This window comes from Pleurodeles waltl, chromosome 4_1, assembly GCF_031143425.1.
Source record: "Pleurodeles waltl isolate 20211129_DDA chromosome 4_1, aPleWal1.hap1.20221129, whole genome shotgun sequence".
In the NCBI taxonomy this organism is placed as follows: domain Eukaryota; kingdom Metazoa; phylum Chordata; class Amphibia; order Caudata; family Salamandridae; genus Pleurodeles; species Pleurodeles waltl.
Genome location: NC_090442.1, coordinates 155,772,596 through 155,799,609, shown reverse-complemented (window position 1 = coordinate 155,799,609; position 27,014 = coordinate 155,772,596). Strand labels below are relative to the sequence as shown.

The 27,014-nt window shown below is 48.3% G+C and overlaps 1 protein-coding gene across 6 annotated transcripts in view; it reads left to right on the top strand.

Moving 5' to 3' along the window:
- CNOT4 (CCR4-NOT transcription complex subunit 4) overlaps positions 1-27,014 on the top strand; it is a 534,336-nt gene that overhangs the window by 286,779 nt on the left and 220,543 nt on the right. For 3 of the 6 annotated variants that reach the window (XM_069227948.1, XM_069227950.1, XM_069227952.1), the window contains exon 8: positions 84-236. The exons of the other annotated variants lie outside the window; for them this stretch is intronic. In XM_069227948.1, coding sequence (XP_069084049.1) covers positions 84-236 — 153 coding nt within the window. The remainder of the gene's footprint in view (positions 1-83; positions 237-27,014) is intronic. 6 annotated transcript variants of the gene reach the window in all.

Sequence of the window (27,014 nt, the reverse complement as noted above, 5' to 3'; positions counted from 1 at the left end):
TGCTCTGTGGAAAAGAGGAAGGAACAATCTCCCATCCAATTTCACAGGTTTTATCCCTTTACTTTTTTCTCTCCCTTTTCCAGACCAGACAGTAATGACAGAGATGGCTGGCCATTATTACAGAGTTCAAGCAAATCCACAGACTGCACAATGATGGAACACAGGACGTCTCCCACATTACACAATGGCACAGACCAAGAGTACATGACTCCAGACAGCTCAGACTCAGACTTCTGGTAATTGAACTGCCTTTATCTCCTTAGGTGGTTCTTTCACCAAATTACATTTTGCATTCTTATTTTCTGCCTATGTTGTGTTTGGCTCTCCTTCTTTCTGTCATTAGCCCAATTTCCACATTTGTGTGTTTTTCATAATCCTCCTCTATCATCTGCATTGATGTTTATATTATTTAGCATATTAAACTTTCTTACTGTTTATGATTCTGATTTCACTCCCCAATCGCAACACAATCTGTTTCTTTTTTTTTTCATGTTTTTTTGCTTTAGTTGTGAATGAGCATAGCACTCTGACTTTCTGTAGCTTTCTTTGTGTTTTGGCCTGCCTGACTCTCTTTGCTTTTCATTCTTCATATCTATTTCACCTATGGCTCTCGGACTTTCCCCTTTGATGCTTTCCTGCCCTGGCTCTGACTGGTCGTCTTCCCTCATTCTGTCTTGTCTTCTCCCCTCCTTGTCTGCCGCTCACTGTGGCATTCCTCTACCTCCTACTACCACGCACTCTGGCTCACCTTCTCCATTGCTCCTTCTGCCTTTCTTTTATCACTTGCTTGTGCTGTTCTCTGTTTGACACCTTGCTGTTTCCTCTTTTTTTTTATAGCTAACTGAATTACTACTTTGTCCTTTGCAGCTTTCTTTGACTGCATTTTCTCATGTGTTTGCCTGATTTCCTACTCTCCATGCTTCAGCTGCAAAGCTTGAGTTTAATTCCACCCCTTCCTTCTAATGAATTATTCTCACCCTGATGTTTCTCCTCATGCTTTACATGTTTTCACATTCTAGTCATCTGATAGAGCCTTCTAGTTGCAGATTCCTTACCCTATAATTTCCCCCAGACTTCAGTCTGGATCCGGAAATTTCTCTTTGAGCAGTACCCTTGCGCACTGTCAGATGGTGTCGGTCGACTCCACATGCGCTGTTGGTGTCATGTTCACCATGATGATGTTGCTGTTGTATATAGGCGCCTCCTCAGCGCACACTGACGTCAGTTCTCTTCTTTCCGTTCCATCCTACACACAGATCCGGAGAGAGCTACCCTCAGTTGTTTTTTGACTGACTTTGATTGTTAGGTCGAGTTCTTTGACAGACCCAGCACAGGGGCTCCTGTCAACAACACAATCCAACCCCCCCCCCCCCCCCCAAAGTCAGCTTTTCACATCTTATGGGGCACCCAGCTGTGTCTATTCTACTGGCATGGGGTCCCACGTGCTCATGGATCAGGAAGCCAGCAGTCCGCCCCAGTCCACCACTGCCCCTTTTGCAGCCTCCAAATCCTCCTAGTCTGTCGCTCCATCCTGGTCCAGTTGAAGGCAGGATCCGCCATAACCTGCCCCACTGGGAATCTATCATGACAGACAGGTGGGTTTTGCAATTAGACTGAAGGGGCTACTCCCTCCCCTTAGAGACTACCCCTCCGTCCATGCAACCATCTTACAATTGCATACCGGAGGATCACTTGGCACGTCTCCGCGAGGACATTGCACCTCTCTTAGCCAAAGGAGCCATAGAGAGGGTCCTTGTGCCAGAAGTTGTTTGTGGTTGTTATTCCTGCTACTTCCTGATACCCAAAAAGTAAAAGAGTCTTATCCCTACCGTAGACCTCCGGGTCCTCAAACTCTTACTCAGAAAGGAGAAGTTCACAATGCTCACTCTAGCTCAGGTCCTATCTGGAGACTGGATGGTAGCTCTGGACTTACAGGATGCCTACTTCCACACTCACATCCTGCCTGCCCACAGATGTTACTTGCGGTTCGTGGTAGGTTACAAGCATTTTCAGTTTACTGTGCTCCCATTCAGCCTTACCAGCGCCCTTTGGGTGTTCACGAAAGTGTTGGTGGTCGTCACAGCTTATCTGCGCAGGCTAGGAGTTTGTCTTCCCCTACCTCGATGACTGACTGTTGAAGGCGAGCTTACTCTAGGCTGTCATCTCCCACTTCCAGACTACAGTGAACCTCCTTCAACTCAGGGTAGGATTCTCTAGACCGGGAATTCAGAAAGCTGAGGCTGGAGGGCGCCAAACTGAGACTGTATTAGTTAGCCTTAGATAAGGAGGCCTTGAGAGGGACAGACAGGATTTGGGGCTAGCTCCCCATGGTGGCAGCAACAATAACTTCGGGGACACCAAGGTCATGGAGGACTCAAGTGACTCTAAGAACATGAGTAAGATAGTCCCATCTTACAAGGTGGGAGATGACATCCACAAGTGGTGGGCCTGTAAAATACCGAAGGTCCCTCAGTGACAGTGGGCAGCAAGCTTGTGGCTCTCCTTCTCTGACAAAGGCAGAAACAAACTCCTCACTGTCAGAAGATGCCAAGCACTTACAAATGCATTCTTGGATGGGTTTTGGCTGACCCCAGAACAGTATAGAATTAAATTCAGGGAGACTAAAAAGGAGCCCTCTCAGGATTGGATAGATTTTGTGAACTGCTCTGTTAAAGCTCTGGAAGGCTGGCTGCATGGAAGCAAAGTGAGTGACTATCAGGGCTTATACAATCCAAATCTAAGAGAGCACATTCTTATCAATTGCATTTCAGATCATCTGCATCAGTACCTGGTGGACTCTGATCTGATCTCTCCCCAAGAACTGGAGAAGACAGACATATGGGTCCGCACCATGGTGGGTAGGAAAGCTCCCTAAGAGGTGACCACAAGAAGAAGGATTCAGGAAGGAATCAGAACAAGGATGGGGGACAAAAACAAGGGAGAAGATTCTTCGTCAGAAAACTGTTGTTGGGGTGGGTTTAAGTCCTCTTCCTCTGCCCACAAGAAACCTTGGTGCTGCATATTTAGACACAAAGGCCATAGGGCATGTGGCAGCACCTGTCTTAAAAAGAGCACAAAGCCTTCTACCAATACCACTTGTACCTAGTGCCCCCAGCAGTAGCAATAACAGTGGTAATAGTAGTCAGTCCAAAAGTGTAACTGGGCTTACCTTGGGGACTGTAGTAGGCTTTGGGCTAGTCAGGGAGACCACTGAGGCTGTGTTCATCATCAAGGGTGGCATTGATGTTGCCACCCTACCTGCTGGCGAGCTTGGATGCTATGGATACGGACGGGCAGCATCTCTTGATAAATGGTTTAGAGGCTAAGGCCTACAGTGACACTGGTGCCAGTGTCACAATGGTGACTGAAAAACTGGTGTCACCTGAGCAACACCTACTGGGTCACATGTACCAAGTGACTGATGCTCACAACAACACTCAGTGCCACCCCATGGCAATTGTTGACTTTAGCTTGGGAGGGTGGAGGAGGGAGAGAGGAGTGTCTGCTAGGTAATGACTTGGAGACTTCAGCTTGGGCTGAAGTGGAGTGGGAGGCCCATACAGCAATGCTGAGCATCCCTGGGCATATCTTTGCCCTGACCAAAGCACAGGCCAAAAAGCAAGAAGAGCAGAGAGCCTGGGACAATGGCCCAGGAGGCTCCTAAAAAGAAAAGCAGGCAGGGTAAAAAGTTACCCCCTACTCATACTTCCAGTTGAGGATCCCACTCCTGAGGGAGGTGGGGGAAATCTACCCCTTGTGCGGAACCTACACCAGAGGAGATTAAAGCTGAAACAGCTGAGCTCTTGGGTACATGGGGGCCCACCAGGGAGGAACTCACTTTGGAACAGCAATCCTGTCCTACACTGGAAAGTTTAAGGCAGCAAGCTGCAACACAGGAAGCAGGGGATGTCAGTGGTCCCCATAGTGTCTACTGGGACAACAGCCTCCTTTATTCAGAAGCAAGGGACCCTAAACCTGGTGCCACCAGGAGATTAGCCATCCGTCGGAAATTAAGGGGGTACCTGTAAACTTTGGCCCATGACATTCCCGTTGCAGGCTATCTGGTGCAAAGCAAGACTTGGGACGGACTAGTCTCTCACTTTCACTGGCCCCACATGTTTGGAGACACCAAGGAGTTTTGTTGCTCTGTGACACCTGTAAAGCTAGTGACAAGACAGGTGTCACTCTAAAGCCCCCCTTAATTCCACTGCCATGTATTGAGGTATCCTTTAAGAGGGTTGGGGTGGATATTGTTGGCCCCCTGAGCGCTCCAGCAACCTTTGGAAACAGATATATACTGGTGATGGTGCACCATGCCACCAGATACCGAGAGGCCGTTCGTCTTAGAACCACTACAGCCCCTGTAGGCCATTCTTCTTAGAACCACTACAGCCCCTGCAGTGGCCAAGGCCCTCGTGGGGGTCTTCTCCAGGGTGGGTGTTCCTAAAGAGGTGGTATCAGATAGAGGTACAAACATCATGTCTGCATACCTTAAAGCCATGTGGAAGTAGTGTGGTGTCACTTACATATTAACCACCCCTTACCATCCATAAACAAATGGGTTGGTTCAGAGGTTTAACAAAAACCCTCAAAGGCATGTTAATGGGACTCTCAGACAAATTCAGAAGGAGGTGGGATGCCCGGTTACCTTGTCTCCTCTTTGCCTACAGGGAGGTACCTCAAAAGAGAGAGGGCTTACAGACAGCCACTTTGAACTTTTTGTTTGGACACCCTGTTAGGTGTCCACTTGCCCTTGTGAAAGTAGGCTGGACGAAACCTCTGAAGCCTCCAAAACAGAACATTGTGGACTATGTATTGGGCCTAAGATCTAGAATGGTTGAATACATGAAGAGGGAATCCAAAAATCTTCATGCCAACCAAGAACTGCAGAAGCAGTGGCACGATCAGAAGGCTGTAGTGTCTATCAGCCAGGACAGAAGGTGTGGGTCCTGGAGCGTGTGGCTCCGAGGGCACTCTAAGCTGGGTGTAGTGGGCCACACACTATTGTAGAGAGAAGAGGTGAGGTCACCTACCAGGTTGACCTTGGCACTTCTAGAAGCACTCACAGGGTGCTTCATGTGAATCGCCAAAAACCCTATTTTGATGGGATTGACATGACTTGGCTCATGGCCACTGCTGAAGATCAGGAAGAAGAGTGACCCCTCTCCCTGACCAATTCTCTCACAATACAGTCGATGGTTCGTTAAGAGGGGGTTGTACTTGCAGATTGTCTCTCTGAGAAACAGAAGGAAGACTGCAGAACTCTCCTAGGTCAGTTCTCTGAACTGTTTTCCTTGATTCCTGGTCAAGCTACATGGTGTGAACACACCATTGACACAGGTGACAGCCTGCCTGTCGACAGTAAAATATCAAGGCTGCCTAATCAGGTCAGGAAATGCATCAAAGCTGATGTGCAAAAGATGATGGACTTGGGAGTTATTGAGCCTTCAGACTGCCTTTGTGCTAGTCCTGCAATCCTGGTGCAAAACCCTCACTCTCAAAATGGCAAAAGAGAGGTTCTGTTCTCTGTAGACTACAGAGGCCTCAATACAGGTACCAGAACTGGTGCTCATCCAATCCTTTGGGCAGATGAGTTAATAAATACCCTGGCTTCTGCCAACTATCTTAGCACCTTTGATCTGACTGCTGGATACTGACCGATCAAGTTATCAGAGGATACCAAACCCAAAACAGCATTCTCCACTTCTAGTGGGCACTATCACTTTACAGGGATGCCCTTTGGACTGAAAAATGCCCCTGCCACTTTTCAAAGCTTGGTGGACAAAGTTCTCCAAGGCCTGTAAAGCTTCAGTGCAGCTTATCTAGACGGCAAAGCTGTCTTTAGCTCCAGCTGGTAGGATCACCTGGTCCACCTTGGGAACATATTGGAGGCTCTGCAAAACGCAGGCCTCACTATCAAGGCATCAAAGTGCCAGATAGGGCAGGGAAAATGGTTTATCAGGGCCACCTGGTGGGTGGAGTCCACATCTAGCCACTCCACAGAAAAATCCAAACCTTACTGAATGGGACTGCCCCTACAAATCAAACCCAAGTCAGAGCCTTCCTAGGCCTGACAGGGTACTTCTAGGAGGTTCATTAATAACTATGGCTCTATTGTAGCCCATTTAAATGACCTCACATCCAAAGTGATGCCCAAGAAAGTTTTATGGGCAGCTAGCTTCCAAAAAGCTTTTAATGACCTCAAACAGGTCATGTGCTCTGCTCCCATTTGAAGAAGCTCTTATTACTGCAAACAATTTATTGTACAGGCAGATGCTTCTGAGGTAGGGATAGGGGCAGTACTTTATCAACTTAATGATGGGGGCCAGGGTCAACCAGTAGCTTTCATTAGCAGAAGGTTGACACCCCTCCACCTCCAGGATTAAGCGTTGGTCAGCCATTGAGAGGGAGGCCTTTGCTGTGGTCTGGGCCTTGAAGAAGCTGATGCCATACTTGTTTGTTCAGACAGACCACACACCCCTTCTATGGCTTAAGAACATGAAAGTTGAGAATCCCAAATTGTTGAGGTGGTCCATCTCCCTACAGGGAATGGACTATACAGTGGAACATAGATGTGGAAGTAACCACTCCAATGCAGATGGACTCTCCAGATATTTCCACTTAGACAATGAAGACTCAACTGGGCAAGGTTAGTCTTATTGTTCTTTGTTGGGGGGGAGGGGGTGTTTGTGTAGATAAGTGCCCTCTTTGTGGCATGGTTAACCCTCCACTTTGTGTCTGCTATCAGTGTGCTTAGACTGTTTTCACTGGGATCCTGCTAACCAGGAGTCCACTGATTGTGCTGTCCCTAAATTTGTTTGCCTAGGACTTTCGGGCACTCAACAATTGGCATACTGGTGCCTCCTTATAAGTCCCTAGTATATGGTACTTAGGTACCCAGGGTATTGGGGCACCAGGGGTGTCCCAGGGGTGTCCCATGGGCTGCAGCAAGTATTGTGCCACCCATGGAGCCCCTTCTGAATGTGTCTGCAGGCCTGCCATTGCAGCCTGCATGAAAAGTGCATGCACCCTTCCACCAGTGGTCACTGCACCATGTCTCTGTAAGTCACTACTATGGTAGGCTCTTCTAGCCCAGAGGGCAGGGTGCAGGTGCCTGTGTGTGAGGGAACCCCTGCATGAGAAGAGGTGCCCCTGTGAACTCCAGTTCCATTGCACTGGACTTTGTAAGTGCGGGGAAGTTACTTTACCCGTGTACTGTAACTGTGTCCAGCTACATAACAGTAACTCCGAACCTGGGCATGTTTGTGATCAAACATGTAAGAATCATACCCCAATACTGTTGCCAGTATTGGTTGTATGATTCCATGCACTCTGAGGGCTCCTTAGAGGACACCCAGTTTTGCTCCTACCAGTCTTCTGGGTTTTTCCGGCCAGCCCTTGCTGCTGCCACCCCTGAGACTGGTTTGTGCCCTCCTGCTGCTTGACCAGCTCAGGCAGGGAAAGGCAGAACAAAGGATTTCCTGTGGAAGTGGGAGGCAACACCCTCTCTCTTTGAAATGTGTTACAGAGCCTGGGAAGGGTCGCCTTCCCAAGCCACTGGTTTGCTTTGAAGGGCACATTTCAGGTCCTCCTTGCATAAACAGGTTTTTTGCACCAGCTCAGGGACCCCCGGTGCCTGATCTGGGTCAAAACTGGACAAAGGAAAGGAGAGTAACTAACCCCCGCCCCCCCCCCCCCCCCCCCAAAAACAAATCCTTCACCACCCCAGGGGTTGTTGCCCAGGGCTTCCCCCAGGTGACCACCTGGGTGGCCAGGTCAGGCAGGTGACATCAGACCCCCTCCTGATAGGTCACCTTGCTAGGTGACCAATCCACCTTGCAGGTGAGTTCCCAGATTCGATGTGAAAGACTCCAGCATGACTCCTCTACATCATTTACTTCGACTTCTGGTCACTGGAACCGGAACTAGGCTCTTTGGCAATCGACAAGACTGCAACTCTGGCCACGACTTCGCTTTGCAATATTGTTTCTCTGACTCCCATCAGCAACTGCAACATTTCCCTGGGTTTGCATCCTCTGGAGTCGGGGAGACTTCAGTTTGAAGCAAGAAGGAATCTCCCTTGGAGGGAAGGAGTTACTCCCCTGAATTGGCAGGCACCTAAAGCAACAATGTCAGGCTGTGTGGATCTGTTGTCCTCTGGAATCCTGCATCCCATGTGGTGGTCTGGAGTGGTTCTTGTGTTCCGCTCTGCCAGCTGTCCAGCTGGGGAGACAGTGAGCCCTTGCCTATTCTTGTAGGACAGTACCCCTGTGCACCGCAACTTTTGCAGCTACCAAGGCTTCTTGTCTCCTGCTCCAAGGTTCGTCAAGCTCCGAGTAGCCCCCATTACTACTTCTGCCAAGCACAGTGTCCTCTCGGCTGCTCCAGCGACGTGGGACTCAGTTGTGCTGACTGGGCCTCACTGCGACTTACTGTGCCTGCTGCCTGGGGCTGCAACTGTTTCTGTTGGCTCTCCCGCCTGCTGAAGATCACCCCGGACTCCCCTTCACGGGTAGAGTCCCCTGGGCCTTGCTGGTTCTCTTCAGCCCTGGAACTCTTTGTGCTTCTCTTGCATCTGCCAAGGCTTGTTGATAGTTCCCCAACACCACTGGCCAACTGCAACCCGACAAATGATGTGGGACACCATCGTCCCCACTCCAAGGACTCCTCTTCAATCCTGGGTTCTACAGCTGGTCTTTTTCTTTCCCCGTAGACCTGGTTTTTCATCCACAGAAGGGTTGGCACTCGCGGTCTCTACTCTCTCCCCTTCTTTTGCAGGTCCTCTTACACCGGAATCTACCTTTTGGTTTCTTCTAGTCAGTTTCTGCTCTTGGACAATCCTTTCACTGAGTCCTCCTGTTATTCCTTGGGGAGACCAGGTACTTAACTCTGCTCTCCTGGTCGCTGGGGGTCACTCAGGTACTCACCTCTTGGGGTTCCTAGTTCTTCCAGCTCGCCTCCAACAACTCCATATCCTTGGGTGGGGGACTTAACTTTGCATTCCACTTTCTTAATATATGGTTTGGCACTCCCCTAGGACCCTTACTATTTTCACTAAGTATTACCAATGCTTGTTGCTTCTGTGCTGATTGCTCTTATGTATATAACTAGTGTATACTTACATCCAGTTGGGGTGAACTGTCTGTAAGTAATCTAGTCTGTTGTACTATAATAAAGTACCTTTATTTTTGTAACACTCTGTGGTTGTCATATGTGTCACAATTTACTGTGTGACTTTAGTGGTATTGAATAAGCTCAGCATGTCTCCTAGATAAGTCTTGGTTGCTCATCCACAGCTACCTCTAGAGAGCCCTGGCTTCCTAGACATTGTCTGCACTTCACTAATAGGGGTTGCCTGGACCTGATATAAGGTGCCAACACCATAGGTGTCCACCACACACCAGGCCAGTTTACTACACATGGTTTATCAGCAAATCTGCAGATCCCCTTTCTGCATCTGTCTGAGGTTGTACTATTCATCCTCTCTCTTGCCCAGCAGGGCTCTGCTTTTGGCACCCTTAAAGTCTACCTGTCTCCCATCTCTGCCTTCCTTAGACCGCCAGATCAACCATCCTTGTTCAAATCTCCCTTCGGTAGGAGGTTTCTTAAGGGACTCATTCACGTGTTCCCACCTACCCTGTTCATAATGCCCAGTGGGATTTTAACCTGGTACTTTCGTACCTTGTGTGTGCTCCTTTTGAGACACTACATAATTGTCCCTTGACACAGAAAACCGGTCTCCTTATTGCCATCACTTGCTCGCAGAGTGAGCGAGCTCCAAGCTCTTTCTTCTTAGCCACCTTTCCTATCTGTCCATCCTGACAAAGTGGTGCTTCGTACCAGGGCCTCCTCCCTCCCGAAAGTGTTCACACCCTTTCATGTAGACCAATCTATTAATTTGCCAACCTTTTACGCAGCCCCACATCCATCTCATGAAGAGGAGAGACTCCACCATCTGGATCCAAAAAGAGCATTGGTGTTCTAGCTCAACCATACAAAAGATTTCCAGGTGGACGATTGTAAGGAAATGCCTCCTTGGCATGGTTACCCCCTGACTTTTTGCCTTTGCTGATGCTATGTTTTGAATTGAAAGTGTGCTGAGGCCTGCTAACCAGGCCCCAGCACCAGTGTTCTTTCCCTAACCTGTACTTTTGATTCCACAATTGGCACACCCTGGCATCCAGATAAGTCCCTTGTAACTGGTACCTCTGGTACCAAGGGCCCTGATGCCAGGGAAGGTCTCTAAGGGCTGCAGCATGTATTATGCCACCCTAGAGACCCCTCATTCAGCACAGACAAACTGCTTACCAGCTTGTGTGTGCTAGTGAGAACAAAATGAGTAAGTCGACATGGCACTCCCCTCAGGGTGCCATGCCTGCCTCTCACTGCCTATGCAGTATAGGTAAGACACCCCTCTAGCAGGCCTTACAGCCCTAAGGCAGGGTGCACTATACCATAGGTGAGGGTACCAGTGCATGAGCACTGTGCCCCTACAGTGTCTAAGCAAAACCTTAGACATTGTAAGTGCAGGGTAGCCATAAGAGTATATGGTCTGGGAGTCTGTTTTAAACGAACTCCACAGCACCATAATGGCTACACTGAAAACTGGGAAGTTTGGTATCAAACTTCTCAGCACAATAAATGCACACTGATGCCAGTGTACATTTTATTGTAAAATACACCACAGAGGGCACCTTAGAGGTGCCCCCTGAAACTTAACCGACTATCTGTGTAGGCTGACTGGTTCCAGCAGCCTGCCACACTAGAGACATGTTGCTGGCCCCATGAGGAGAGTGCCTTTGTCACTCTGAGGCCAGTAACAAAGCCTGCACTGGGTGGAGATGCTAACACCTCCCCCAGGCAGGAGCTGTAACACCTGGCGGTGAGCCTCAAAGGCTCACCCCTTTGTCACAGCCCAGCAGGGCACTCCAGCTTAGTGGAGTTGCCCGCCCCCTCCGGCCACGGCCCCCACTTTTGGCGGCAAGGCTGGAGGGAACAAAGAAAGCAACAAGGAGGAGTCACTGGCCAGTCAGGACAGCCCCTAAGGTGTCCTGAGCTGAGGTGACTCTAACTTTTAGAAATCCTCCATCTTGCAGATGGAGGATTCCCCCAATAGGATTAGGGATGTGACCCCCTCCCCTTGGGAGGAGGCACAAAGAGGGTGTACTCACCCTCAGGGCTAGTAGCCATTGGCTACTAACCCCCCAGACCTAAACACGCCCTTAAATTTAGTATTTAAGGGCTTCCCTGAACCTAAAGATTTAGATTCCTGCAACAACAAGAAGGACTGCCTAGCTGAAAACCCCTGCAGAGGAAGACCAGAAGACAACAACTGCCTTGGCTCCAGAAACTCACCGGCCTGTCTCCTGCCTTCCAAAGAACTCTGCTCCAGCGACGCCTTCCAAAGGGACCAGCGACCTCTGCATCCTCTGAGGACTGCCCTGCTTCGACGACGACAAGAAACTCCCGAGGACAGCGGACCTGCTCCAAAAAGACTGCAACTTTATCCAAAGGAGCAGCTTTAAAGAACCCTGCAATCTCCCCGCAAGAAGCGTGAGACTTGCAACACTGCACCCGGCGACCCCGACTCGGCTGGTGGAGAACCAACACCTCAGGGAGGACCCCCGGACTACTCTACGACTGTGAGTACCAACACCTGTCCCCCCTGAGCCCCACAGCGCCGCCTGCAGAGGGAATCCCGAGGCTTCCCCTGACCGCGACTCTCTGAAACCTAAGTCCCGACGCCTGGAAAAGACCCTGCACCCGCAGCCCCCAGGACCTGAAGGACCGGACTTTCACTGCAGACGTGACCCCCAGGAGTCCCTCTCCCTTGCCCAAGTGGAGGTTTCCCCGTGGAAGCCCCCCCTTGCCTGCCTGCAGCGCTGAAGAGATCCCTTGATCTCTCATTGACTTCCATTGCGAACCCGACGCTTGTTCTAACACTGCACCCGGCCGACCCCGCGCCGCTGAGGGTGAAATTTCTGTGTGGGCTTGTGTCCCCCCCCCCCGGTGCCCTACAAAACCCCCCTGGTCTGCCCTCCGAAGACGCGGGTACTTACCTGCTGGCAGACTGGAACCGGGGCACCCCCTTCTCTCCATTGCAGCCTATGCGTTTTGGGCACCACTTTGAACTCTGCACCTGACCGGCCCTGAGCTGCTGGTGTGGTAACTTTGGGGTTGCTCTGAACCCCCAACGGTGGGCTACCTTGGACCAAGAACTGAACCCTGTAAGTGCCTTACTTACCTGGTAAAACTAACAAAAACTTACCTCCCCCAGGAACTGTGAAAATTGCACTAAGTGTCCACTTTTGAAATAGCTATTTGTGAATAACTTGAAAAGTATACATGCAATTGAAATGATTCAAAGTTCCTAATGTACTTACCTGCAATACCTTTCAAACACGATATTACATGTTAAATTTGAACCTGTGGTTCTTAAAATAAACTAAGAAAAGATATTTTTCTATACAAAACCTATTGGCTGGATTTGTCTCTGAGTGTGTGTACCTCATTTATTGTCTGTGTATGTACAACAAATGCTTAACACTACTCCTTGGATAAGCCTACTGCTCGACCACACTACCACAAAATAGAGCATTAGTATTATCTCTTTTTACCACTATTTTACCTCTAAGGGGAACCCTTGGACTCTGTGCATGCTATTCCTTACTTTGAAATAGCACATACAGAGCCAACTTCCTACATTGGTGGATCAGCGGTGGGGTACAAGACTTTGCATTTGCTGGACTACTCAGCCAATACCTGATCACACGACAAATTCCAAAATTGTCATTAGAAATTGATTTTTTGCAATTTGAAAAGTTTTCTAAATTCTTAAAAGTCCTGCTAGGGCCTTGTGTTAGTCCCTGTTAGCATTTCTTTTAGAGTTTAAAAGTTTGTTAAAAGTTTGAATTAGATTCTAGAACCAGTTTAGTTTCTTAAAAAGTATTCCAACTTTTAGAAGCATAATGTCTAGCACAGATGTGAATGTGGTGGAACTCGACACCACACCTTACCTCCATCTACAGATGAGAGAGCTAAGGTCACTCTGTAAACTAAAGAAAATAGCAATGGGCTCCAAACCTACCAAAGTACAGCTCCAGGAGCTTTTGGCAGAGTTTGAAAAAGCCAACCCCTCTGAGGATGGCAACACAGAGGATGAAGATAGTGACTTGGAGGGAAATTCCCCCCCTCCAGTCCTACTTAGGGAGAACAGGGCTTCTCAAGCCCTGACTCCACAAATAATAGTCAGAGATGCAGGTTCCCTCACAGGAGGGACCAACAACTCTGAAATCACTGAGGATAACTCCAGTGAAGAGGACATCCAGTTAGCCAGGATGGCCAAAAGATTGGCTTTGGAAAGACAGATCCTAGCCATAGAGAGGGAAAGACAAGAGATGGGCCTAGGACCCATCAATGGTGGCAGCAACATAAATAGGGTCAGAGATTCTCCTGACATGTTGAAAATCCCTAAAGGGATTGTAACTAAATATGAAGATGGTGATGACATCATCAAATGGTTCACAGCTTTTGAGAGGGCTTGTGTAACCAGAAAAGTGAACAAATCTCACTGGGGTGCTCTCCTTTGGGAAATGTTCACAGGAAAGTGTAGGGATAGACTCCTCACACTCTCTGGAAAAGATGCAGAATCTTATGACCTCATGAAGGGTACCCTGATTGAGGGCTTTGGATTCTCCACTGAGGAGTATAGGATTAGATTCAGGGGGGCTCAAAAATCCTCGAGCCAGACCTGGGTTGACTTTGTAGACTACTCAGTAAAAACACTAGATGGTTGGATTCAAGGCAGTGGTGTAAGTAATTATGATGGGCTGTACAATTTATTTGTGAAAGAACACCTGTTAAGTAATTGTTTCAATGACAAACTGCATCAGCATCTGGTGGACCTAGGACCAATTTCTCCCCAAGAATTGGGAAAGAAGGCGGACCATTGGGTCAAGACTAGGGTGTCCAAAACTTCCACAGGGGGTGACCAAAAGATAGGGGTCACAAAACCTCCCCAGGGGAAAGGTGGTGAGACAACCAAAAATAAAAAATAGTAAAGAGTCTTCTACAGGCCCCCAAAAACCTGCACAGGAGGGTGGGCCCAGAGCCTCTTCACAAAACAATCCTGGGTACAAGGGTAAAAACTTTGATCCCAAAAAGGCCTGGTGTCGAAACTGTAGTCAGTCTGGACACCAAACTGGAGACAAGGCCTGTCCCAAGAAAGATACCACTTCTAACTCCCATCCAGCTAAAACTGGAATGGCCAGTCTCCAAGTGGGATCAACAGTGTGCCCAGAGCAAATCAGGTGTCACACTGAAGCTACATTAGTCTCTGAGGGTGGGGTGGATTTAGCCACACTGGCTGCCTGGCCCCCTAACATGCAAAAATACAGGCAGCAGCTCTTAATTAATGGGACAAGTGTAGAGGGCCTGAGGGATACAGGTGCCAGTGTCACTATGGTAACAGAGAAACTGGTTTCCCCTGGCCAATACCTGACTGGACAAACTTATCCAGTCACCAATGCTGACAATCAGACTAAAGTACATCCCATGGCAATGGTAACTTTAGAGTGGGGAGGGGTCAATGGCCTGAAACAGGTGGTGGTCTCCTCAAATATCCCAGTAGACTGTTTGCTTGGAAATGACCTGGAGTCCTCCGCATGGGCTGAGGTAGAACTGAAAACCCATGCAGCCATGCTGGGTATCCCTGAACTGGTGTGTGTCAAGACTAGGGCACAGTGCAAGGCACAGGGTGAAAAAGTAGAGCTGGAGTCTGGAAGAATGGCCCAGCCTACCAAGAGAAAAGGAAAGTCAGCTGGGAAACCAGCTGCAACACAACACCAAAAAGAGAACCTCTCTTCTCAGGAAGAAGTTCTGCCCTCTGAGGGAACTGAGCCTATGGAGCTGGAACCTTATCAGGTTGAGCTCTTGGGCCCAGGGGGACCCTCAAGGGAAGAGTTGTGTAAGGGACAAGAAACCTGTCCCTCTCTTGAAGGCCTTAGGCAGCAAGCTGCTGAAGAGTCCAAAGGCAAGAAAAATGGAACACATAGGGTCTATTGGGAAGATGGACTCCTGTACACTGAGGCAAGAGATCCCAAACCTGGTGCCACTAGGAGAGTGGTAGTGCCTCAGGGTTTCAGAGAGTTTATTCTGACCTTAGCCCATGATATTCCCCTTGCTGGGCATTTGGGACAAACCAAGACGTGGGAGAGGTTAGTCAACCACTTCTACTGGCCCAATATGTCCCAGAAGGTTAAGGAGTTTTGCCTCTCCTGCCCCACCTGTCAAGCCAGTGGTAAGACAGGTGGGCATCCAAAGGCCCCCCTCATTCCACTTCCAGTGGTGGGGGTCCCCTTTGAAAGAGTGGGTGTGGACATAGTTGGTCCACTAGAACCTCCCACCGCCTCAGGAAATATGTACATCCTAGTAGTAGTGGATCATGCTACTAGGTATCCTGAAGCTATTCCCCTTAGGTCGACGACTGCCCCTGCAGTAGCCAAGGCCCTCATTGGTATCTTTACCAGAGTGGGTTTCCCTAAGGAGGTGGTGTCTGACAGAGGTACCAACTTCATGTCAGCATACCTAAAACACATGTGGAATGAGTGTGGAGTGACTTACAAATTCACTACACCATATCATCCACAAACTAATGGCCTTGTTGAGAGATTCAACAAGACATTAAAGGGCATGATCATGGGGCTCCCAGAAAAACTCAAAAGGAGATGGGATGTCCTCCTGCCATGTCTGCTTTTCGCTTACAGAGAGGTGCCTCAGAAGGGAGTAGGATTCTCACCCTTTGAACTTCTGTTTGGCCACCCTGTAAGAGGACCATCTCTCATTGGGTTGTCCTCTGCATCAAAAATGTGCTACGCTTTGACAAAGAACCAACCCTCTGAGGGTTTGCGTGCTCATTCTACCAGAGCAACTGCTGCAACCAGTGTGTCAAGCGGGGTTCCGGTCCTGGACATCTGCCAGGCAACAGTGTGGCCGTCTCTGTAAACGTTCACAAAGCAATACTGCCTGGACAGTTAGGTCTGCAGAGACTGCTATTTTGGCCGTTTTGTCCTGCAGGACTTTCTAGTATGATCTTAGTTCGCAGCCCCTCACTGAGGATGGTATTGCTTTGGTATCTATTCTAAGGTAAGGAATCAACAACTAGAAGTCTTTTTCGGATGACCAAGTTACTTACCTTCGGTAACAAATTATCTGGTAGAGACATATTCTAGTTGCAGATTCCTTACCGACCCACCCATTCTCCCAGCTTTGCGAACTAATTTCTACGGACAGGGAGTCCCTTTTCAGGGCCCTAGTTCTGGTGCACCAATGTCTGTGTTCTTCATGGCTTTGCGCTGCTGGCATGGAAAGTCGTGAAAAGAATCTGACATCAGCAAGCCGGGGTGGTGCCTATATATGACCACGACGTTCCTGCAATATACACACATCCATATATGTCCCCTCACAATGTTAGCCTGTGGTGCTTGGAACCAAAGCATGGCTTAGTTGTGAGATGAATGAGGCTGAATGCATGCCAGTGCCAGTAAGGAGCAGGAGGTAAAATATGGTTCGGTGGCATGTGTAGCTGCAGATACACATGCTGTGCATAGTCCGCCGTCTGGTGTTGGGTCGGAGTGTTACAAGTTGTTTTTCTTCGAAGAAGTCTTTTCGAGTCACGAGACCGAGGGACTCCTCCCACTTCGGTTCCATTGCGCATGGGCGTCGACTCCATCTTAGATTGGTTTTTTTTTTCCGCCATCGGGTTCGGACGTGTTCCTTTTCGCTCCGTGTTTCGGGTCGGAAAGTTAGTCAGAATCAACGGAAAAGTTGTCGGTATTGTTTCGTTCGGTATCGGGATAGTTAGGGCAAATCGACACCGAGCCTTAAAGAGCTCCGGTAACCCTTCGGGGTATTTTCGATCCCCCGTCGGGGCCTGGTCGGCCCGACCGCGTTCAACATCGAGACTGATGGAACGGACCCCGTTCCGATTCTGTCCTAAATGCCACAGTAAATATCCTTATACAGACCAACATTTAGTCTGTAATTGTGCCTGTCCCCCGAGCACAAGGAAGAGTCGTGTGAGGCCTGTTACGCGTTTCGGTCGAGAAAAACGCTCAGGGACCGAAGAGCCAGGAGGTTGCAGATGGCTTCCACGCCGACAGGACAACAAGGGTTCGAGGAGGAGGAAGAAGAAGAAACTTTCTCCATCCGCGATTCGGATTCCGAAGAATTCGACGTCGAAGAGCAACCAACCGTGAGTAAGACGTCGAAAGAAAGAACACACGAAAAAACAGACAAAGCCCAGGGGACGCCACTGCCAACAGGCCATGGCATAACCCATAAAGTAGGTGCCGGCCATCGGCACCGAAAAAGGGCGAGCTGGTGCCGAAGTCATCCGACTCAGGTCGAGACACAGGCACGCAACACTCTCGGGACTGAGAGAGTGGTGCAGAAAAGGCTCGACACCGAGATAGCGGCACCGAAGCTACTCGACACAGAGACAGCGGCACCGAAGATGGTCGGCACCGAGAGGCCAAGACATCGAAACAGAGAAAGATCTCGTCGGAGCCGAAAACAACTAAAGACAAGGTTTCGGTGCTAAAACACCCGGCAACCGAACCAAAAACCAGTTCCTACTCAGAGGAACAATCAATGTCCTCCCAACTAAAAAGACACAGGTTTGAGGAGGAATTACAAACTACCGAGGTAGATCACACTCAAAAGCGGATCTTTATCCAAAGGGGTACAGGGAAAATCAGCACTCTTCCCCCAATCAGAAGGAAAAGGAAACTTGACTTCCAACAACAAGACAAGCCACCACAAGCAAAGGTGGTAAAGAGGGTAACTCCACCACCCTCTCCACCACAGTCAACTCATGTATCACCGGCACAGACTCCACCACAATCACCAGCTCATACCACCATGAGCCAGGATGATCAGGCAGCATGGGACCTCTATGCATCACCAGTATCGGACAATAGGCCAGAGTCGTACCCAACTAGACCCTCACCACCTGAGGACAGTACAGCATATGCACAGGTGGTAGCTAGGGCAGCCGAATTTCATAATGTATCTCTACATTCGGAGCCTATTGAGGATGACTTCCTCTTTAACACCCTGTCCTCCACCCACAGCCATTATCAAAGCTTTCCCATGCTCCCGGGAATGCTAAGGCACGCTAAACAAATTTTCAAGGAGCCTGTTAAAAGCAGAGCAATAACTCCAAGGGTGGAGAAAAAATACAAGGCACCGCCCACAGACCCTGCTTTTATTACCTCACAACTGACACCAGATTCAGTAGTCGTAGGAGCAGCTCGTAAAAGAGCCAACTCGCAGACATCAGGCGACGCACCACCTCCGGACAAGGAGAGCCGCAAGTTTGATGCAGCTGGGAAAAGGGTTGCAGCACAAGCTGCAAATCAGTGGCGCATCACCAACTCGCAAGCACTCCTAGCGCGATACGACAGGGCCCATTGGGACGAGATGCAACAGCTCATCGAGCACCTCCCCAAAGAATTCCAGAAACGATCAAAACAAGTGGTTGAAGAGGGGCAAAATATCTCCAACAACCAAATACGTTCTTCTATGGATGCAGCAGATACAGCTGCAAGAACAATAAATACTGCTGTGACAATAAGGAGGCACGCATGGCTGCGCACATCTGGCTTAATACCTGAGATACAACAGGCAGTGCTCAATATGCCGTTCAATGAACAGCAATTGTTTGGCCCAGAAGTGGACACTGCAATTGAAAAATTAAAAAAGGACACTGACACAGCCAAAGCCATGGGCGCACTCTATTCCCCGCAGGGCAGAGGCACATTTGGCACATTTCGCAAAACAACTTTCAGAGGAGGGTTTTGAGGTCAAGCCACAGAAGCCAGCACCTCACAAACCAGACCACCTACCTACCAGGGACAATATCAAAGGGGTGGCTTTCGAGGCCAATACAGAGGGGGCCAATTCCCAAGAAACCGGGGAAAGTTTCAGGGTCCCAAAACCCCTCAAAATAAACAGTGACTCACAGGTCACACAACCCCTTCACACAACACCAGTGGGGGGAAGACTAAGCCAGTTACACAAATCATGGGAAGAAATAACAACAGACACTTGGGTCTTAGCAATTATCCAACATGGTTATTGCATAGAATTTCTACAACTCCCTCCAAATGTCCCACCGAAAACACACAATATGTCAAAACAGCATATAGACCTTCTAGGACTAGAAGTTCAAGCATTACTGCAAAAAGACGCAATAGAATTAGTACCAAAAACACAAAAGAACACAGGAGTTTACTCACTGTACTTTCTAATACCAAAAAAGGACAAAACTCTGAGACCAATATTAGATCTCAGAACACTAAACACCTACATCAAATCAGACCACTTTCACATGGTCACGTTACAAGACGTAATACCACTACTGAAACAGCAAGACTACATGACAACGTTGGATCTAAAAGACGCGTATTTCCATATACCGATACATCCCTCGCACAGGAAATACCTAAGGTTCGTATTCAAAGGAATACATTACCAATTCAAAGTGTTGCCATTCGGAATAACAACAGCACCAAGAGTCTTTACAAAATGTCTAGCAGTAGTAGCTGCACATATCAGGAGGCAGCAAATACACGTGTTTCCGTATCTAGACGATTGGTTAATCAAAACCAACTCGCTAACAAAGTGTTCACACCACACAGATTATGTTATACAAACCCTTTACAAACTAGGTTTCTCCATCAACTATGCAAAGTCACACCTTTTGCCGCGTCAAACACAGCAATACTTAGGAGCGACAATCAACACAACAAAAGGGATAGCCACTCCAAGTCCACAAAGGGTTCAAAATTTTCACAAAGTGATACAAGCTATGTATCCAACACAGAAGATACACGCAAAGATGGTATTAAAACTCCTAGGCATGATGTCCTCATGCATAGCCATTGTCCCAAACGCAAGATTGCACATGCGGCCCTTACAACAGTGCCTAGCATCACAATGGTCACATGCACAGGGTCAACTTCTAGATCTGGTGTTGATAGACCGCCAAACATACATCTCGCTTCTATGGTGGAACAGTACAAATTTAAACAAAGGGCGGCCTTTCCAAGACCCAGTGCCACAATACGTGATAACAACAGATGCTTCCATGACAGGGTGGGGAGCACACCTCAATCAACACAGCATCCAAGGACAATGGGACGTACATCAAAGAAAGTTTCATATAAATCACCTAGAATTGTTAGCAGTATTTCTAGCGTTGAAAGCATTCCAACCAATGATAACCCACAAATACATTCTTGTCAAAACAGACAACATGACGACAATGTATTATTTAAACAAACAGGGGGGAACACACTCGACACAGTTGTGTCTCCTAACACAAAAAATATGGCATTGGGCAATTCACAACCACATTCGCCTAATAGCACAGTTTATTCCAGGGATCCAGAACCAGCTAGCAGACAATCTCTCTCGGGATCACCAACAGGTCCACGAATGGGAAATTCACCCCAAATCCTGAACACTTACTTCCAAATTTGGGGAACACCTCAAATAGATCTATTTGCAACAAAAGAAAACGCAAAATGCCAAAACTTCGCATCCAGGTACCCACACCGCGAATCTCAAGGCAATGCTCTATGGATGAATTGGTCAGGGATATTTGCGTACGCTTTTCCCCCTCTCCCTCTCCTTCCATATCTAGTAAACAGATTGAGTCAAAACAAACTCAAACTCATACTAATAGCACCAACATGAGCAAGACAACCTTGGTATACCACACTACTGGACCTGTCAGTAGTACCTCATGTCAAACTACCCATAAGGCCAGATCTGTTAACACAACACAAACAACAGATCAGGCATCCAAACCCAGCATCGCTGAATCTAGCAATCTGGCTCCTGAAATCCTAGAATTTGGACACTTAAACCTCACACAAGAGTGTATGGAGGTCATAAAACAAGCTAGAAGACCATCCACTAGACACTGCTATGCCAGTAAATGGAAAAGATTTGTTTGTTACTGCCATGATAATCAAGTCCAACCATTGCATGCATCTCCAAAAGATGTAGTAGGATATTTACTACATTTACAAAAACAAATCTAGCTTTCTCTTCCATAAAAATACATCTCGCAGCAATATCTGCTTACCTGCAGATTACTCATTCAACTTCCCTATTTAGAATACCTGTCATTAAAGCGTTTATGGAGGGCCTAAAGAGAATTATACCACCAAGGACACCACCTGTTCCTTCGTGGAACCTCAACATTGTCTTGACAAGGCTCATGGGTCCACCTTTCGAACCCATGCATTCTTGTGAAATGCAATACTTAACGTGGAAAGTTGCATTTCTCATTGCCATCACATCTCTAAGAAGAGTAAGTGAAATACAGGCGTTTACCATACAAGAACCATTTATTCAAATACACAAAAATAAGGTCATTCTAAGAACAAATCCAAAATTCTTACCAAAGGTTATCTCACCGTTCCACTTAAACCAAACAGTGGAATTACCAGTGTTCTTCCCACAGCCAGATTCAATAGCTGAAAGAGCACTACATACATTAGACATCAAAAGAGCGCTAATGTACTACATTGACAGGACAAAAGAAATTAGGAAGACAAAACAACTATTTATTGCCTTCCAAAAACCTCATACAGGAAATCCAATTTCAAAACAAGGTATTGCCAGATGGATAGTAAAGTGCATCCAAACCTGCTATCTTAAAGCAAAAAGAGAACTGCCTATTACACCAAAGGCACACTCCACCATAAAGAAAGGTGCTACTATGGCCTTTCTCGGAAATATTCCAATGACCGAAATATGTAAGGCAGCAACATGGTCTACGCCTCATACATTTACTAAACACTACTGTGTAGATGTGTTATCTGCACAACAGGCCACAGTAGGTCAAGCCGTACTAAGAACTTTATTTCAAACTACTTCCACTCCTACAGGCTGAACCACCGCTTTTGGGGAGATAACTGCTTACTAGTCTATGCACAGCATGTGTATCTGCAGCTACACATACCATCGAACGGAAAATGTCACTTACCCAGTGTACATCTGTTCGTGGCATTAGTCGCTGCAGATTCACATGCGCCCACCCTCCTCCCCAGGAGCCTGTAGCCGTTTAGAAGTAGATCTTGAACATTTGTACATTTGTAAATATATTACATTAAACCTTCATTTTGTACATACGTATTTATTCCATTGCATGGGCACTATTATTAGCATACACAACTCCTACCTCACCCTCTGCGGGGAAAACAATCTAAGATGGAGTCGACGCCCATGCGCAATGGAACCGAAGTGGGAGGAGTCCCTCGGTCTCGTGACTCGAAAAGACTTCTTCGAAGAAAAACAACTTGTAACACTCCGACCCAACATCAGACGGCGGACTATGCACAGCATGTGAATCTGCAGCGACTAATGCCACGAACAGATGTACACTGGGTAAGTGACATTTTCCTTATTTGCCAGGGCCCTTGACCACCTCCAAGTTTTGTTCTTGAAATACAAGAAAAAGGAAGAAAAGATGATATCAGGACCACTTGACTTTGCTAGCGGTACATCGTCAGGCCACCTCAGCGTGCTCTGCATCCACTGGAGTCCTGGGTCCCAGATCTTGTTAACATCACTCCACCCAAGGGGTCCCCTTCTGACTGTGTTGCTAACTTGAGCGCCCATCATGGTGCCCATTACAGTGAACTGCTGGCTCTGCCTCTGGCTCCAGGGTCAGTGCCAGTCCTCTTGCCATTCTCAACACCTGTTGATTTACCTGGAGTCCTTGGTTCCTGGAGCCAACCTGACAAAATTCCTCTATTTTATGATGATTATGTCCTGGCAAGGGGAGGGGTGGGAGATTCCCCTTTAATATGCTTCTGGGTCCCACGAGCTGTTTGGGGCTCCATTGGATTTCTGCTGGAGGGTCTGCCTTTGGCACCTTTGAACCCAGAGGAACTCATGGTATTGTTCTGCTGCTAGCAGGAGCTGCTTTGCCGCCTAGCTCTCTGCTAGTATCTCCTCCACCAGTGCCCTTAAAGACACCATCTCCAGGTGCCTTTGCCAGTAGCTTCGCATACACAACCATTGAAGACTCCAGCAACTCTTTTACTCCTAGGAAGGAAAGTATAGTGCACAGCACACATCCCCCGAGACTGAGATGAAATGCCCTGCAGGGCTGGCTCTACAGAATGACTTTGTTCCGCTCTGTCAAAAATAAGTTAGCAAAACTGCCCCTGCCGACAATGAAGCCTAGGCCCAGCATACTGACTGAGGTTCTGCAGCCTGCTTTGGCATTGTCTGAACCATTACTACTGTTTTAACCAGGACTTGCTTGATCATTTTAAGGAGCATTAGGACAAGCTCACCACTGCTTCACTTCTCATTGACTCATTACGAGGTGGCATAGGCTGGGTCCATGAGATCCTCCTTCCAGCTTTGTTCCATGTGTCACACTTGGACAATGAATCCCAAGAACTTAAGGTGATTTGGAAAACTCTACTCTGCTAGGAGATTTGTCTTGAGGTCCATGAATGCCAGATGCCTGGACGCCATTTGTACCCATGCCTTGTGAGATATGGCACACGTTGAACACATGTTTACCAAATATCCTAAAAACCTTTTTCTGAGGTGGTGAAGGATGGGCAGGACCCCTCCAGTGGTACATTTTATGGACATACCAATTGATGGGTCTTGTCTGTTTGGAGACTAAGCAGACTTAGGTTTACAGAGGTTCTAGCTGGGTGAGACTACTGGCTTGGGGCTGCAATCACCCGCACAATACTACCATCAGTCTCAGAAGTTTCATGACTTCTCTAAGGGATTTCCCTTTCACCAACATCTGCTCTTCCTGACAGTCCTCTAGCAGACAAACCTATTTCTGCAGCAATGCAGAGTTAGAGGAGAAGGTAGGCAATTTAAGCAGTTGGACACCCCCCACCCCTCCCTGCCTCCTCCACACACCCCCCTCCACGACTGGAAAGCTGCTTTCCCTTTCAGGATCATCTGCAGTGAATTGGAGGGAGGGTGTCTTCCTTTATGAAGGCTTGGAAGGCAGTAGCTTGTACCAGTTGGACTTAAAAATCATGGAACGGGGATATGCCCATACCTTCCAGCAAGACCCATGTTTGGGCATACCATTGCCACTTAGGGTGTTATATCAAACCCACAGAAGGTCCAAATTGAGGTGACACAGTGAGCAAAAGAACAATGGGTTAGAATGGTACACAGAACGATTGCCAGTTGTTAGACTTATTGCAAGCATTCCTCCCATCGTGCCATCAGTAGCAAGGGTATGCCAGACGTAAGTCCCATGCTCACTGGCCCGCTGGAATCAAGCGACACTTGACTGACAAGCCCCAATCAAAGCAAAACTGGTCTCTGGTTGCTTGTAGGCTGAATAGAGGGCCTGTCCTGGCAGTTCAGGCTGGACTATTCCTATTGGAGCATGGTCAAGACTGATTGTGTATGGCTGAGTATAATCCGAGTTGGCATAGTGGGCAAAATAAAGATGGGCTAGAATGCAGCCCTGTGTAATTGCCAGTATTGAGAAATATTGAAAGCATTCCTCCTGTCACCTTTTGTATGTTGGATGCAGATGATAGCTACTTATAGGGACCCTGATGATGGTCTTGACACCTCTACAGACATCAGCCTCGCCTCCCTGCATCCATCTGAGACCTCTTGCAGTAACCAGACAATCTGCAGGTTGGCATAGACCTGACCCTGGCGTGCCTAGCCTCCCTATTTTCCCCTCCTCTCCGTCTCACAGGTAATCTAAGTAAATGGGAACTTGTAATTTCCTCTACAAGCTTTGCCCTCAGTTCTGTCAACACTTCCTCTCTCCTGGGGTAAATATTTGCACGTGTTATGGTACAGTGTGTTAGCCATCTTGCCAACTGTCCCAAATGGCGGTCAACCCTACAACACCTAATCACAGATGTCTGGGAAGTAGCAAAATACTGCATCCATTCTGGCTTGGACACGACCGGCTGCCTGTTTAGGACCATCTGGATGAGCATCGTGCTGTGGCTTCATGCCTGGATTCGCTAAACACGCTTTTCATCATATGCCTAGCAGTTGTTCCAGGACATGAGCTTTGATGGCTTCAGGCTGTTCAGAACAAAGGCAGGCTCGGCCCTAGAATGATTTTAAGAGAGCAAAGCCACCACTTGTTCTCTGGGCCTTTCTTCATCTTTTTGGCAGATCCCACTGAAACACTGCCCCTTTCAAGGTATTGGAAGGGGATATCAGTAGCGACAATACATGCCTCAACAGCAACAGGCCTCCCAAGGGCAACTTCCTAACCAACCCTGAAATATCCCCCACAACAATCCCCCCGCACACACACACAGCTGCTGGAAACCCACTTTAGACTGCTCACAGCAGCAAACAAGGAAGCGATACAGTAGTGCTGGCATCAGAGATCAGGACGTGCAGACCTTAACCACATCCTCAAGCTACGCCTTCTGAACTTCTTCCTCCAGAAGATAAAATTCAAAATGCTCACCTTTTCGTGGTGGATGCAGATTCTGTTCCTGGAGGGTACATTTGCGGTTCCAGTTGCTAGAAGTCGAAGTGGAGGTTGCAGAGGAGTCCTGCTGGAATTTTGGAAGCCGAATCTGAGGAACCTCCTAAGAGAGATGCCCTAAATAGCCCTGAAAGTGGGATTGGTCACCTAGCCAGGTGACCACCCATCCGGAGTGGGCTGTGGCATCACCTGCTTGACCTGGTCCCTCAGGTGCTCCCAGGTGTCCCTGCCAACCTTGGATTCAAGATGGCAGAACCCAGGGACCCTGTGGAGGAGCTCTGGGCACCACCGTGGGGTGGGGATGGACAGGGGAGTGGTCACTCCCCTTTCCACTGTCATTTTTGTACCAGAGCAGGGACTGGAGGTCCCTGAACTGGTGTAGACTGGTTTATGCATGGAGGGCGCCATAAATGCCCCTTAAATCATATCGGTGGTTTGGGGAGGCTCCCCTTCCTAAGCCATGTAACACCTATTTTCAAAGGGTGAGGGTGGTACCCTCCTCTCCCAAGGAAATCCTTTGTTCTGCCTTCCTGGGCTTGAACTGATCAAGCAGCAGGAGGTCGGAAACCTGTCTGAGGTGTGGCAGCAGCTGGGGCTGCTCCGTAAACGCCAGAAGGCTGGCAGGAGCAATGTTGGGGTCCTCTAAAGAGCCCACAGAGTGCATGAAATCATACTTCCCGTAGAATTCCGACATGTTTGATACCAAACATGCCTAAGTTCGGAGTTACCATTATGTAGCTCGACATAAGTAGTGACCTATGTCTAGTACAGCATAATATCGCGTCCACGCACTCACGAAGTCCAGGAAAATGGAACTGGAGTTCGTAGGGGCACCTCTGCTAGTGCAGTGGTGCCCTGACACATAGGTACTTGCACCGTGCCCTCTGGGCTAGGAGAGCCTGCCATTGGGGTGACTTACAGTGACCTGTTGCAGTGACCTGTTGCAGTGACCTGTTGTGAAAAGGGTGCATGCACCCTTTCTCACAGGCTACAATGACAAGCTTGCAGATACTTTGCATGGGATCACCATGGGTGGCATAATACATGCTGCAGCCCATGGGGATCCTGTGGTACCTCAATGCTCTGGGTACCATATACTAGGGACTGACATGGGGGCACCAGTATGTCAAATGTGGGGTGTAAGTAACCAAGTTTGAAGAGAGCATAATCACTGGGTCCTGGTAAGCAGGATCCCAGTGAACACAGTCAAACACACTGTCAATAGGCAGAGAATGGGGTATCCATGCCAAGAAAGAGGGTACTTTCCTATAACCCCCAATACCTGACAGATCTTTAAATGCCAGGACTGGCAAACCCATCTGATATCTAGTGCTTCACGAATGGCAGTTGCACTCAGAGATGGCACAGTGCATCTTTCAGGACTATGGAGAACCCTGGATCGATCTGTTGGCCACTGAAAAGAACATGCAGAGATGTGCACTCCCTTAAGCCCGTGCACAGCTTTCCTTTTCTC